We start from the raw sequence: 16,001 nt of genomic DNA, 5'->3' as shown, positions 1-16,001 counted from the left end.
TCAGAGGTCCTGTGTGCAAGTTGCGCACCTTAAAGATCCCTTGGTGGTTCAAAATCGATAAGAGTAGGGTTCTTCCCCCCCCCCCGCGGGCAAAATTCAAAACTTTATAGTGTTGAACAAATGTGTCTTTAGATTTTTCCTAAACTCTTCTGCTGTGATAGGCTTGTCTTTTGGGAGGGAATTCCAAATTTTTGGGGCATAGGAAGAAAAAACTTTTCCACCCAGCTTTTCAGAACTTTACTGAGGGCATTTTCATCAGTTTCTCGTATGCAGATCTTAAAGTCTTGATGGTATATATGACTATTTTAGGTCATTAAGATATTGTGGTGCTTTGATTTACATGCACTCGTTGTTTAAAAGAGCATTTTTGTGATCAGTTCTTGCTTTAACCGGTAGCCAATGTAAAAATGTTAAATGTAAAACATACATGTATGTAAAAGTTGTGAAGTGTTCTGGGTTTTTTCCTCACTAAGAATAAGAATACACGTTCCGTAGAAACTGTTGCTTTACTGACATGAACAGCTAGTGAGAGGCTGTGGCTGATATTTAAAGGAACCCATACATCATTGTCTTGTTTTTGATGCAGCAGAGTTGTTATTATCCAGTAAAATACAACAGTTCGCTTTTTCACAATCTTGACTCTTGATGTTATTATTGACAATTGAGTAGATGTAAGACTTGTCAATCATTCATGACTTATCCCCAATTTTAAGCCTCAAATTGTTGTGCTAAAGCCAGGCAGGCAGCTCATTATTATTATTTACAATTATATATTCCTTAGGCTCCATGGGCCCACCCTCCATGGTGCCAATGCCAGGTCTTGGAGATTTGGGTCAGCCCCCGAGGAAACGGAAAAAAACTCCTAAGAGAGCCAAACTGTCTGCGTCCCCAGCACAGATTGCTCAGATCACAGAAGGAGAAGGTATATACCATAGATGTACACTATAGGCACTAGATACAGTACGCCCCTCTCTCGCCTTGCTGCACGATGGCCACATTTGACAGCGGCGTCCGCCATGTTTCAGTGGGCGAGATCTGTGAAGGAATTCAAGCTAAAGCAATGGGCTAGGCATGTTTACTAAAACCTCTCATAACACTCCATAATAGGACCCTAATGCCCAAAAACCTGCCATTATTGAGTGCAAATTATAACGTCTGCCGACTGGAAAAAAATTCATATAAAATCAACAAATTGTGCTACAAGGTTGCATTATATATCAAATTAAAGCTCTTTTCAGGCTCTGTACAGTGAGTTAGTTTATAGAAAGAAAAAAGCCTTCCAAACATTTCAGATATGGACAATAATGTGAAAAAAGTAATCAATATTGGTTCAGAAAATAAAGATTTCTGCTCAGGGGGTTTAAAAGTTGGAATTAAATCAACATACTGTTCTACCGTGGTTCATCTTGTAAAATATAGATCTAGTTCTAGATTTATTTATCATTTTAGCTGAGAAAGAAACCAGTGGCTGGGGAAATACAATGTATCATCGTGTGTCCAGTCAGTAAGTGGATGGAAGAAAGAGTGGGGGGGGGGGGGGGGGGGGGGCATTTCTCCAATTAGCCTATCAGGTGACATCTAACTAAGTCTAAGAATACATAAAAAGGCTGGTTGATTCAATAATTGAATATCCACCAATCAAGAACGTAGATCTAGCCTTTTTTGTTACCGAATTAAATGCCAAACAATAGATCTACGAACATTTCCATCGGTAACACTAACACCCGGTAACCCCCTTCCGAGTGTTTAGTAGTGTGTGATGACATGTTACTATAAATAGAACTCCCAGTTCAACTCTTCACGGCTTTATTCTTTCACTTTGTTTACCAGAGATGCTTAGATTTCGATGCATTTAGAATAAATAAGGCAAAAATACCACCACGAAGCGATACATTTGTATAGATCGCAATTAAATTACTATGAGGTGGGGAAAATGTAGGTCGGCGTGATTCCCACCAAACAATAACAATCCAACCACACGGCAAGTGGTGGCCGATTAATCTTATTTTTCAAAACACGATATTCATAAGTATCCTAAAAGAAAATTATTATAATACATAAATTGACGCCATAAACATCTATCGAATGTTTCTTTTACTGAACCATCATTATAATCGTCTGCTGGTTGGGTCGAGTCAGAGGGGGTGGAAATGGGCGATGGAACAGCCGCAATGGCAGAATGACGATCTCCCGAAAGTGGTTGTTACCCCACTTCAGAAAAAGTAATATTTCTGCTTCGTGGAACGTAGTTTGCTTTTCTAAACACATAAACTTGATGGTTGAGATGTCTATGAATATGATCCTGGCACAGATAGCCCGACTTGTGTCGAATTTCATATTTTAAAATGCTTTCTTCGTCTTTACATCGTACCACTCAAGCTTTCTGCTCGGAATAAAAACATAAACACATTCCCCGGAAATTCTCCTGAAATCCCAGATTTTTATGTTTCAAACCGCAAGAAAATTCGATGATTCACGACTGAGAAATCGAAATTTAAAACAAGTACCCCCCAAATCTAAGCGCGCAAAATTGCGAGACTGCCGAGTTTTCCCGTGTTAAACTTTAGTCAATTAAAAACTAAATATGCAATCATAAGTATCAGTTTCTCGTTCACCATGGAGAAGGAAAGACACAGAAAACAGTGGTATAATTTTTATTAGTGTTTACCAAAATTAAAACCAGCTAATAGTTGGATGAAGTCCAAATCTGGCTCCAGCTGTAGCTGTCTGCCTTGAAAACGGCTCGCCTGCGGTACCTACTATAATGGCCCAGAACCGTGCTGATAGCATCATCATCCCATAAAAATAATTATGATTGATGATACTGTTATATTACTATGTTTAATATATATATGTTAAGTCATTGAGTCATTGTCTAGTGAGTGAAATTTGTGCCTCAGATTAGTAGATCTAGCTTGGATTTTGTGATGTTTAAGTAAGACGAGGCAAAATTGCAGTTAACTGAAAGGTAGGCTTTGATCAGACCAGGCTCTTAATCTTTTCAATTACTTTCTTAAAAATATAGATCTGGATCTAATCTGTCAAAATTCTTATCAATCTTATTCTTACCAGTGAAATGAAAGGGGTTCCTTTCGAGGCTCTGTTAGTACACTGATAAGTTAAACTCAGCAGTGTTGCACCATCCTTTCTGGTCTCGTTTTATTGTAAAGAAAGTCTTTAAGGCTGTAGATCTTCTACTACTACTACTACTACTACTACTACTACTACTACTACTGCTACTACTGCTGCTGCTGCTGCGGCGGCTGATACTACTGCTGCTACTGCTACTACTACTACTACTACTGTTACTACTACTACTACTGCTACTGCTACTTCTACTACTACTACTACTACTACTACTACTACTATACCGAGTTGCAAAGGTTCTGTCACACCCATTATGTTACGATAATTTTCGTTATAGCGTAAGAATTGCAGAAAAATTTAAAAGTATGACTTGTGGGACTTCTGAGACTTCTTGTGCAAGAGCAAACCAAAAGAAATCCTAAACCGGAAGTAGTACATGGACAAAGTGTTGGTATTGATTTCTCTCGGTCTGTGTTGAAATCAACTCTTCCTACACACAAAATTTGCTTTGAATCACGTAAACACACCTTACACACTATAAAAGTCCATACTTTTTAACGTTTGGGTACCTTTTTCTCCTGTTTTCAACATTAAAAAAAAAGATAAATTCAGAAAATAAAGGAGCTGTGTGTATGATAATTTTTTAAATTGCGCTTTCTGTTGTTGCAAGACACTTAAATGTTTGCAGAGGAACCATCTAACGCTTGAATTAATGTTTTAACACCACTAGAACTGTCAAAGAAAAGCCGAGACGTAGGCAACCAAGGGCGACAACTCGACATCAGAATTGGAGTTATTGTCAACACCCATGTTGAAAACCCATTCCAACTTGGTGCACAGACTGCCAGGCACTTCAGACTGTCTTGAAACATCATTATTAGACATTTATAAGATCGTGGATTCCATGATTATCGCCATTTATATGGAGCCATTCTAACCCTGTTTCATAGAAGAAATCGATCGCCAAATTTTGGCACAACAACATTGTTGATGAAACAAAAGACGTTGGTAAAGTGTTCTTTTCAGCAATGGTTCAGGTTTTTAATTCGTCTCATTGATGGAAGAGAAAAAGTGTTTAAAAGAAGAGAAGAGAAATTTCACAGATCCAACGTCCCACAAGAGGTCCGAAGGTGGCTGAAATGTGATGGTAGGGGGTGGAATCTTGGCTTTTTGTCTTATACATTTAGTGACTTTTCAAACCAACCTCAAATAATGACTTATTGTGACGAAATTCTTCGTCACGGTGACTACGCTACATGGCACAGATGATGGAATCTGCTAACAAGACAACACCCGACCACAAATGGCTACGATCTATGAAAACTTCTTCCAAACAAATCAAATCATTGTTCTGGACTGGCCTGCAAGGTCCACAAACCATAACCCAACGGAATATCTGTGAGATGGCCTTGACTGGAGGATTAGAAACAGGCGCACTCCGTACGAACTGGTAAGGAACTGAAGGCTGCACTTCACAAGGAATGGCAGGGGATTCTTCAGACAACCATAAGGACTTCAATTCAGTCAATGAACAGATGTTTTGTATCAGTAGTTCAAGCTGGAACAGGCCACACGCCATACTGAGCAAACTTTGATTTGGATTTTGCAAGAGTCAGTGTGAGTAAAATTATCTCCCTTGAATAAGGAAAGACATTTGTCAATTCTTTTATCAGTTTTTAAGAAAATGGTAGCTGTTTGAAATTTGATCAAATTTGTTAAAGTCGCTCACTGGCTGCAATCTCATGTTTGACAAATAATGAAAGAGTACCAAGTGCACTAAACTTCTCCATATTAACAGAGTACAACCTTTATAACATAGAGGAGCCTAATTTTTTTTCAAGACAGTAAGATCAGTACAAATCAGTTTTATCACCTCAAACATGATGATCTGTCGTTATTTCGACAAAAATACCGAGCACAGTCCTGGCCGGCGCCCCACCGGCCCTCACAGCTAGCGAATCGGCTCTATACTGTAGTGTACCGAGTGCTCCCCTCGTGGGGAGTCGCATGCTTTCTGAGTTTCGCGGAAGGATTGATGAAAAATAATTCCAAGCCGTTTACTTTAATCTAATAGAAAATGAACTGATCTTCCTCGATGGCTTTTTTGATTCGGTATTTTACATATTTTGTGTAAAAAATGATCTTTGAAAACTTTGATGGTATTTTTTAAAGGCTTTTTATTTAAACGCCAAAGGCCAAAAATATACCACGGGAAAGCCTGTCCAAAGATCTACAGTTCTCCGCCAATGAAAAGACAGTATTTAATCATCAATCTTTCTGCGAAGCATTTGAATGCATGCGTGTCAATTTTTTAAACGGCCGACCACGCGTTCCAACAGCACAGGGCTTCGCTTTCCAAGGCGATTCTCCAACTCCTAATAATGGGACATATAAACAACTTACACCATTGGAATGAGGAAAAGCTGAACTTTTACAAGGTGTACAGTATTTGGTGTTGTATTGCGAAAGAGAAAAGAAACAGCGATCTGAATTTGCCTGATTTCACCGATACCACGCCCACGGAAGGTCGCGAGTGCCCACGAGGCCGTGTTTACGCTACTTTATCAAAGAAAAATGCAATACCTAAATGTGGCAGTCAAAGTTCTTCGCTTCATATAATAATAATAACTATAGATTGTGCAGTCAAACTTGCCTTAACAGTCACAGCTGCCAACTGTTCTAATGACGACTGTTCTATAACTCCTGGACTGTGTACATAGCGTATGCAGTCGAGGTTGTGTGTATGTGCATGTGTGCACATACACACACACACACAGAAACACGCACATACACATATGTATGCAGTTGAGGTGTTACAGAACAGTGGTCATTAGTTCAGTTGGTGGCTGTGACTGCTACGGCAAGTTTGACTGTACAATCTATTGTTATTATTATTTAACTTCCATATATTTATGTTTTGCATGTTTTCTTTGATGAGGCATTTGTTAGATAGTAATTGCACCAGTTACAGCCTAGGACTTGTGATGAAAATGTTTCCAGCTTTGATTAATTGGAAACTGAAATCGTTGACCGACTGTTATTTGCGGCCAAAATTTTGAATTTTTTTTTGTTATGTAGTTTTTTATTTGTGGCATGAACTGCATGTGCTAGAGAAATATTTAGTCGAAATTCAGATTCTACATTTTGATAAAAATTAAAGAAAGGTACCCGATGTAGGTACAGTTGTGAACAAAATTTAAAGTTTTTTCTCTCTCCACAAAATTTTGCTTACTGAGCTTAGAACAACTGAACAGCTTGTGGATGAAATGTCTTTACTTCTCTGGTTGTTACGCTAAATGGATTATGTTTACCTTCACATAGCTGCTGTAGGTGTTCAATAGTTTTATTCCAATTTCCTATACTGACTGTTTTTCCTCCCTATAGACATTCTGAAGAGTTCAATGTGCTCCCTATGCCAAGCAACCTTCGCAAGGTTCACTGATCTCTTGGCTCATCACAAAGAAGTCCACAACTCTGACACCAACCATCCACTGCGCTGCCGAGCTTGTGGGCGGACACAGACTTCTGAAGCTGGCCTCATTTATCACCAGGTGAAAATTTGTCCACTGTGTGTTTCAAAAGGACCTTTGCAAAACCACTACTGAAGCTTTCACATACTGAGCATACTAATTTTGATGGTGGTTCAGAAGTTAAAGGTCATATAACACTATGTAACAGGTGTCTAAAAAAAAAAGAAGACCCATTCAAAAGGCAATAGCTCAGTCATCTTGGAACCAATTTCAGTTTAATAAAATTTTGCAGAAATGAAATTCAACCGGGATACATTTGTCATCAAGCGCAAAACTTTCTAACTTCTTAAGAATTAGCCATATTGTTCTATTTCAAATAGTCAGTTTGTGCATTAAAGAACAATTAATACACAATTGGTCTTTCCAAATAAACTCGGGGAAGGTGGTGGGATTAAAATCTCCAGGTGTTGACCATTTCTCTCCATACAATTTCCAATATACCGGTGGGAATTTTGAACACCAGTGTTACATGTTTCTGGGTCGATTCTTTGGACCCCCTGTCCAACATTTGAGTTTCAACTGTTTGATTGTTTGATGTTTGTTTTTCTTGGACCCCCCCCCTCCCCCAAGGTAGTTACTGAATGGGTTCAAGTTGGGGGGAATATGATGACAGTTGATTTGTAAACTTTCGGTTTATTCGGTTTAAAATGTGTTCACCAAACCTTTCTTGCAACCTCAATGGGCCTGTCTTGATGTGTGCGATGTTGCCTCATCTTACTGGAACTATGCCTGTTCTGTAAACTTTCTTCATCCGAAACTTCTCCAAGTCTCTCAACGTAGTGCGATATCCATCTGAGATGAATGTTGTGGTTTTACCATCCTTGTCCTAAAACCAAAACAGGCCAATCACTCCCCTGTAGTTGAACTCTTTAACACTTTGTGGTCACTTGGCGCAATAATGTGACGATGAAATTGATCTGTTCCGGTCACCTGGTGCTGTCCTGCGCCAGGCCCGAGAAGTCCGTTGCAGTCACCCTCCTGGCTGGGTGACCAGATAGGGTATTTTGTACTGCTGGTTGTGTCACTGTGGAGTGTTAAAAGTAAAATTTTACATTGTACCCAATTTGGGTTGAAATATTAAAAACTTGATATATCTTGAACTTGGGGATTGATTTTCTTCATACCTTCAAACCTGCCTTAACGGGAACCTGTCTTAACGGAATCTCCCTGCTCCGCCTTCATAATATTCCTCTTTAATTACCTGTATAAAACGGAAACCTGTCCAACGCGGAAAAGGAAAGAAAAATCCCCTCCCTTCGGAGGGTTTTACCTGTCTAAGGCGAAAAATGCTTTGCTCGTTCAGTCCTGATTTGCAACAGAACTCGCAAGTTTGGTTCCGTTTGCTGACCCAATTTGAGGGTAGAAGTTACCCCTTCTATGTGAGCCTTGGGCAATGCAGATGGCCGGGGTGGTGTGGGTGTGAAATCTCACGAGTGTAGCATTAGCCTATGTGTTGGCTTTCTTACTGACAACCTGGCAACTCCTAGCTAAGGAAGAACAACGTCACTAGCGGTCGTGGAGTTGGATTGCGCATGAGAACTTAACGGACACTTCATGAACGACACGCCGTGTGGAGGTAAATACAACATACATGGTGGCAGGGATGGGATCCGAACCCAGCATCCAAAGATACTCAAGTAGACGGACATCTACATCCTTTCAAGTTAGACACAGGTGCTTCAATCACAGTCATGGGTGAAAAAGATGTCAATATAGCTCCAGGAGAACTCAAAAGACCAGATAAAATACTTCGCGCTGCAGGAGGAAAAGACCTGAAAGTGCTAGGTTTTGCCCGACAAACGTTGAGACACAAAGACAAGAGCTTAGTAGAGAGAATATACGTTGTTTAAGGACAACAGCACTCTCTCCTGAGCCGTAATACATGTATCAAGTTGGGGTTGGTGAAAAGAGTGCAAGAACTCGAAGAATCGAAGCCTGACTTGGGACGAGAATTTCCCAAACTCTTTTCGGGTCTTGGCAAGCTGAAAGAACCTTACACCATCAAGCTGTGTGAAGGTGTCGAACCATCACATATCTACACACTAAGGAAAATAGCCCATCCCCTCATGCCTAAGGTCAAGTTGCAACTAGATCAAATGCTGGATCAGGGCGTTATTTCAGAGGTAACAGAGCCTACCGACTGGTGCACTGGAATGGGGGTCGTTCCAAAACAAATTGGTTCAGTCCGTATATGCGTCAATTGAACAGCTCTCAACAAGGCCGTCAAGCGAGAAGTTTATCCGCTGAAGTCTGTAGATGAAGACCTTGCACAGTTTGCAGGCAACAAACTCTTCACAAAATTGGACGCAAGATCTGGTTTCTGGCAAATCCGGTTATCAGACGAATCTCGAATAAAGTACACAACATTTCTGACACCCTTTGGAAGATGCTGCATGAACAGGCTGCCCTTCGGCATTTTGTCGGCTTCTGAAATTTTTCAGCGCACCTTGACAGAAATTCTCAGCGAGCAAGACGGCGTTGTATGCCACTTTGATGATATCTTCATCCTCGCTCCAGACAAAGCCACTCATGACAAGCGAGTACGAAATGTGGTGAAATGTCTCCATGACGAAGGCCTCGCACTGAATGAAAAGTGCTTTTTTCCCAGTCTTCGTTGAAATTCCTCGGACACATTATTGACGCTTCAGGCATCCAAATAGACCCAGACAAGGTCAAAGCCATTGTGAATCTTCCACAACCTCAAAATGCCACAGAATTACAAAGATTTCTAGGAATGATCAATCAAATGATGAAGTTCGGCCTGCGTTAAGCATCAGTGACAAACCCTCAAGAAGAACAATGAATGGGAGCAGCCTCTGGTAAAGGCTTTCAAAACCATCCAAGAACAGCTTACAACAGCCCCTGTGCTAGCACATTACACTCTCTGAAACTGAAAACCACCATTGCAGCTGACGCATCGAAAGAAGGATTAGGAGCTGTTAAATTCAAGTCCAGACTGATGGTTCTAGAAAGCCTGTGTGTTACATATCCCGCACTTGGAATGATGCAGTAATCGAGAAAGATGCCGCTTCTGCTTTTAATAGGTCAAACAGTGGTCCTATGAAATGCAAGCACTGGTGGTAATAGGATTATATTTGGATAAGTAGGACTGACACATGTCATTATGCAAAGTGGCTATCAAGGCACAAGTCGATCACGCCCGACTCGTTGTTTCAAAACAGAATCGTTGTTTTCCGGCGACGAGTCGGACAACCTGACCCGGCTCTGGTCACTGGGTGGTGGCGGGCTCCCCGTCGTGCAAAGGAGCAAATTGTCCCCCTTGACATCGTTATTTCTAGTCGTGGAGGAAAGTTTCGGTGTTTTTAATTAAATTTTATTATTTTTCCAAATTTTGCGGGAAATTGGCTAAAATTAGCGAATTCACGAAAATGGTAAAAGTTGTGCACAAGTTGCGCTGATGGCAAAAGTTGCGAGCGCGAATTTCTCTGAGGACAGACTGGCTGGGCCTTTGAACCCTCCCCCCCACCCCCTCCATCTCCCCACTAAATTCCCCTGTCTAAGACGGAAAATATGTCTAAGACGGAATTTTTTTCTGGCTCCCTTGCGATTCCGTCTTACATAGGTTTGACTGTATTTATAAATTTGACATCTCTCTAGTTGAATTTTGTTTGAAGTTTGGTTGAAATTTATGTAGTGATGACCAAGTTATTGCCATTTAAGTCGGTCCTCTTTTGTTTTTAGACAGGTTGTATATGGAGTTTTAAGGATAGTGCAGTTGCTCAATACTTCCAATGTTCTTGAAAAGACCTTTTCTTGGCTTTTTTCATTTACTCTATAAGCTACAGAAACTGCAGACCGGGAAACTTTCTATCTGTTTGAAATGTTTTTATCTGTTTGAAATGTTTTTATCTTTCTTTTTATTGACAGTATGTTCTGGAAATCTTAGTTGACGTCCCTTGTTTTTAAAAATTGTAAAACCATTTTCAAAACTTTTTGTGTTGTTATTGATCCTTAGGTTTACGTGTGCAAAATGGTGGAAAGAACACACCAGTGCCACATCTGTGGCCTCAAGTTCCAAAGTGAGGGCATGGTCCTAGTCCACAAATGTAGCGGCTGTCCCAGGAAGAAGTATGCTTGCGAGTTTTGCGACCACTACCGCACTGAATCCTCCAGTGACCTTGAGAAGCATATGCGGATTCACACTAATGACAAATGTTACGTGTGCAAAATCTGTGGCTTCTCCACTGCCTGGAAGAAGAATCTGAAGGAGCATATGGTGAAGCATCTGGGGCTAAAGCCATATGTGTGCGACCTGTGTGGCTACAGCACATCGGACAGACACAACCTGCGCAGCCACAGGATGAAGCACTACCAGAAGGGAGAAGGCTGCGAAAAGTGCGGTGGGGAGTGCCACTGCAACAAAACAGTGTCCGGAAAGAAGAGGAAGATAAGTGTGGGCAGTGTGGGTGAGAGCAACACAAGTGGGGGTGGCAGTGGTGGTGGAGGGAGCAGCAGCCCGGGGGTAGCGACCACACCTGCGGGAGGGAAAGACTTGGAGTGCCCATACCCACAGTGTGTCTACCGCACCAAGCTGGAGTACATGATGGCTAACCACATGCTGCGCCATCAAGGTTCTGGAGATCAGAACAATGCTAGTGGGTCAGGGGGTGTTGTCAGTAGTTCCAGTGGGGGAGGGGGAAGTGGCGGAGGGGGCCATTTCTCTGGTGCTAACTCTCAGAGTTCCTCGCACGAAAACACGAAAACCTCTCAGCAGCACAGAGGTCAGGGTGTCATGGCCAGTGGGCAGTATACAGGGAGTGGTGGAGCAGGGACAGCTGCGTCTCCCGCGTCATCCATCTCCTCGTCCTCGTCAGTCCCACCAACCTCTTCCATATCGAACAACCAGAGCGGTCCCCCGACCCTGATCTCATCCCCTGGAAATCAGTTGCCTCTGGAGTGGAAAAACATTGGACAGCCCCACCCATCAGCGGTTTGCGGCATGCTGTCACCGCCAACTCACTTCCCTCCCTTGGTGCAGCATCAGCAAAGTCACCTGACATCACAGGCTGTGGCTTCGGGAGCCCTATCATCATGGGCAACCCCTCTTTCCCCACCCGCTGTCCCCCCGGGCCTGCTCAGCAACCGCGTGGCCGTGCCGATGTCTGCTCAGAACATGGTGGCCAGACCTATGCCTGTCTTTCCAAACATGCCCAACTAGCAGAGTTGTGTACCTGTGCAGGTCCCTTGTCGCATTTCTTCTGGTGCTCAGACTCTCCATTTTTTGTTTCATCTGTCTGTTTGAAAAGAGGGCTACGTCAAAAAAGTTCGTATGCCATGCTCTGAGAAGTTGGCACATCCACTGACTAGACCAGGGGTAAGCATACTTTTCGGATAGGGGAAATTTCGACTGGGCCATAAACAGCAAAGGACCACATCGTGTACTAATGAACATGTGTGCTAGGTAAATTTTAAAAGAAAATGTTTAATATAAACTATTACAATAATAATGAAAATGGAGCGTTTTACAAGTTCAGCAAACATATTTTTCTTTTAATTTCACAATGAAAACTAGTCTTGGCTGACAATTTATTTTATGATCATTTCAGAATAATGTCTATTTCACCAAATGTTTCTCAAACCACACAACACTATGCCACGTTTGGCCCTTGGTCTGTAGTTTGCCTACCCCTGGACTACATTTGTGCCATTGTGGTGTGGCAGGCTGAATTCTCAGTAGATCTCTATGCCGAGGGTAATCATTTGTAGTAAAGAATGGATTGAATGGTGAAAAGGAAGTAGAATAATGTGTTCTTAAAATTGCATGTTTGAAAGCAGTTCTCTGCATGTTTTTGTGTGCCTTGTATTGCTTTTCAAAGCTTTATAGTATAAACAATAAAAAGCTGTCTCCTGATTCATCAAGTAAATGAAACATATGCAGCCTCTCTATAACGACCTTCAATATAACAACATCCTCTGTATAGCAACATGGTGCCCAGGTCCCAATTTCATAGCTGCCACTTTCCCGCTAAATAACGGAAACTCCGCTTCATCTAGCTTTTCCCGCTACTTTCCTCCTTCCTCCGCTGGACCGCTCTCGGTCGCAAATTGCGATACTTTTTTTTTTACATGCGTAAAACACAGAACCGGGAGAGAGACGAAAACGCGGCCTGCGCATGTCCGCCCGTAGCTTTCTACTTCCGTTCTTCTAGGCCTAGCGCTAGTTTTACATTGTTTATTGTTGTGGAGCAACACAGTGTCGATCGGGCATCAGGACGTTGGCGCGCCGAGTTGTCATTGAAAACGGCGGAAATTCGAGAGAAATTGATGCAGAATGCAAAAATAAAAGGAGCTGGAATGAGAAAGAAGCAGCCAGTGTGGGACTTGAAAAGTTCATTATTCATTAGAAAGTTGAACAAGCCACTTGCTGCACTTTGCGTTTGGTGCAATAAAGAAATCGAGGCCCGCGCACTCCTGTTCAGTTGCCGTCCTGTTTGTTTACATGACAGCTATTGTGACTGTGGAAGTGAATCTAGATCTAGATAATCTATCTCTAGATATAATCTAGATTAACACATATTTAGATACCGTATCTAGATCCTAGATCTAGATTAGATAGCCTAGGTTATAATTTTAATTCAGTTACAGGGACACTAGTACTAGATCTAGGTTAAGTGCAAAAGGGACCGCAATTGTACAGGAGTGCCGAAATCGCTCAGTACAGTGGCAAAGGTGTTGCCTCCTTGATCCAATGCTGCTCTACATCGATGTACAATTTTAAAGTAAACGAAATCTTTTTATGAGACACCAGCTGGCAACAAACACTGGATTTGTAATCACCAAGTCCAAACTGTGTCAAATTGACTCAAATGTTTGTTAGTCAACTTAGTGCCTTTGTTTGTTTGTTTTTGGTTTTTTTCAAATACATTTTAATTCAGTTGCCTATGGTTAACAAATATGACAGTTTTCCCTTCCAAAACCATGGGCTAGATTTTCCAGTGTATTATTATATTGCCTCTGGATCTCACTGGCTTTACTCTGGCCTTCGGAGAGCGCGCGTCCGCCTTTGCGTGAATTTCCTCCTTTTTAAAAATTCCTGAGTGGCAGCAATGCAATTTTTTCCTAATACAGTAGTCTCCGCCTAAGATCCCACCGTTTATAGTTTCGGTTCGCCCAAGATTCCGCTGTTTTGGAAAAACAAATTTCATAATATAAAAAATCAAGTTCAAGCAGCCAACAGGTGGGTGCTGTGCACATGTGTACCTCTTGTGGCCATTTTATTGGCAGTATGGCAGGGAAAATTCACATTAGTTTAATAAGGATCGTACAATTCAGATCGTTGGTGGATGGCAGTGTTAAGGTGCGAATACTATATATTTAAATAGGTTTTCCAGGCAAAACCTGACTGTAAGCAGGGCTGGTGATATAATGATGGGCAGTATAATGAAGTTTGACTGCACTTTTCTTTCTACAAGTAAAGAAATATCAAGATGGTTACATATATTGGGGAGAAAGGAAGACAGTAGGAGAGAAGGACTGAAAGTGAACATTTTCCCATTTACTCCTCTCAGTAGTGACGCAAAGTAGTGTAGTGTGTACCTGTAAGTAAATATTAGGAAAATGACAATGCCTACTCACAAATGGTTATACTACTGTGAAATATCAGGAAAAGAATTGTACCTATTCACAGTACTATCCTTCAATATTAGGTCAAATGACTTTGCCTATTCACAGATAGCTATAATTCACTGCAAGATTGAATATATGATTTTCTCTGATAGAGGCTGAGAAAGTGAAAACAATGCTTGCTGTTTCGAACATTTAAAAAACAAATCATTTTCCTTGTATTCATATCTGCTTGCTTGTACTAGAACTGTATCTTCATTATCAAATCTTCTTTTTTTCTGAGCATTTTGATATATTATTTACATGAGTTTGTTGTACCATGAAATCTTTTTAAATATGAAAAAGCCATTGTTTACTAAATTTCAACTGAACTTACTGATACTGAGACAAAACAGGGAACAAGTTTTCGACATGTGCGAGTTGAGATGGGGGCTTCTGTCAGTGAAAATTGCACTCTTTAACCCTTTCATTGCCAAGGGGTATGTTAGGACTTATTTTCAGCTGAGCTTGTCACCCAGGACAGCAGCCTATTGTCTCAGTGTTAATGGACGTGCGGTCTAGATCTAGCACTCTCGTGACATATTTGGACTGTGGGCGGGTCTGCGATTGTGTCACTTTTCCTATTCCCCATTTCCTCCCATCTTGCTCATAATTTCAAGTAATCTTTAAATGTAAGTCAGAAAGTGAATTTTTTTGCCTTTTAAAAACCATTTCGATGTTTACATTTTACAAAAGCAATCGTAGATCTGTGTTTATCGATCGTTTGCAAGCCTAGCAGTAGAGTAATGTTAGCAAATTTGGTAACGATATGCGTGTCTTTTATTCCCAAATATGAATCTAAGCAGCACTTGTGGCTAAAACTCCGTACTAAAGAATTAGAGCCAGGTTATTATGTTTTCTCTAAGGCATCGAGAAATCAAGAATTGTAGACTGTCATACAATTTTGTGAAATACGCTATGTTTCTCTTTTCCATGTGTTGTACATCAGTATTTTTCTTAATGACCAGTTGCATTATGATGTGGGGTTGAGTTCTAAACTTTTTATGTTGGGATCCATGCGATATCTTGACGGTCATGTATGATTAGTACAATCTACGATAGTGTCCGCCTGACAGCACCTGCCTTGGTTGCTGATAGACAGAGGCTGCTGCGAACTGAATTTTCAAAGGGTGGCGATGATGTATTCTGTTCCCCCCCCCCCCCCCCCCCCCCCCTCTCTCTCTCTCTCTCTCTCTCTCTCACACACACATACATACACATACAAGTACCCAAAACAAGTTCTAAGTGCATAATTATTTCTGGATGCATGTATAATCTTCTTTTTTTGTTTAATTTCCACACAACACCTGATCAAGTGAAAAATACACCATGAGTACACCTTACTCATAATTTCGAACAACTTGCAAAATCTAAACCAAAAAGTTAATTTATTTGCCTTTTTGAAGTCATTTAAAAAAAAAAAAAAACGTTTTGCGAGAGCTCACGGCCGCGCGCAAGCCTAGACAATGTTTATTGATCGCTTGCAAGCGTAACAGTAAAGTAATATTAGCAAATTTGGTACCAAAAAAGATTTTTTTCGTTAGTTGACAAGACTCATTAGAACCACTCTTCCTTTCTCTTGCTTCGATGCAGAACAGGATACACTACTGGTATTGAGATGCATCATGGCAAATTTCCTTTAATGTAGTGATTTCATGTAAGGTACTAGAACTTGTATGAGTCTAGTCATGTGAGGGTTGGAGCTGGGGGGTGGTGTGTAAACAAAGACAGAGTGGCCTTGCATTGGGCTGTATGGTGTGT

The 16,001-nt window shown here is 41.1% G+C and overlaps 1 protein-coding gene across 1 annotated transcript in view; it reads left to right on the top strand.

The window, feature by feature from the left end:
- LOC101845943 (zinc finger protein 652-A) overlaps positions 1-12,580 on the top strand; it is a 41,047-nt gene extending 28,467 nt beyond the window's left edge. The window contains exons 6-8 of the mRNA XM_005103922.3: positions 782-922; positions 6,472-6,638; positions 10,594-12,580. Of these exons, the coding sequence (XP_005103979.1) occupies positions 782-922; positions 6,472-6,638; positions 10,594-11,796 (1,511 nt within the window). The 3' untranslated portion in view covers positions 11,797-12,580. The remainder of the gene's footprint in view (positions 1-781; positions 923-6,471; positions 6,639-10,593) is intronic.
- The last annotated feature ends 3,421 nt before the right edge of the window (positions 12,581-16,001 follow it).

The sequence above is a fragment of the Aplysia californica genome, unplaced genomic scaffold (assembly GCF_000002075.1).
Source record: "Aplysia californica isolate F4 #8 unplaced genomic scaffold, AplCal3.0 scaffold00397, whole genome shotgun sequence".
Classification (NCBI taxonomy): domain Eukaryota; kingdom Metazoa; phylum Mollusca; class Gastropoda; order Aplysiida; family Aplysiidae; genus Aplysia; species Aplysia californica.
This window is presented reverse-complemented; position numbering and strand designations above follow the sequence as displayed.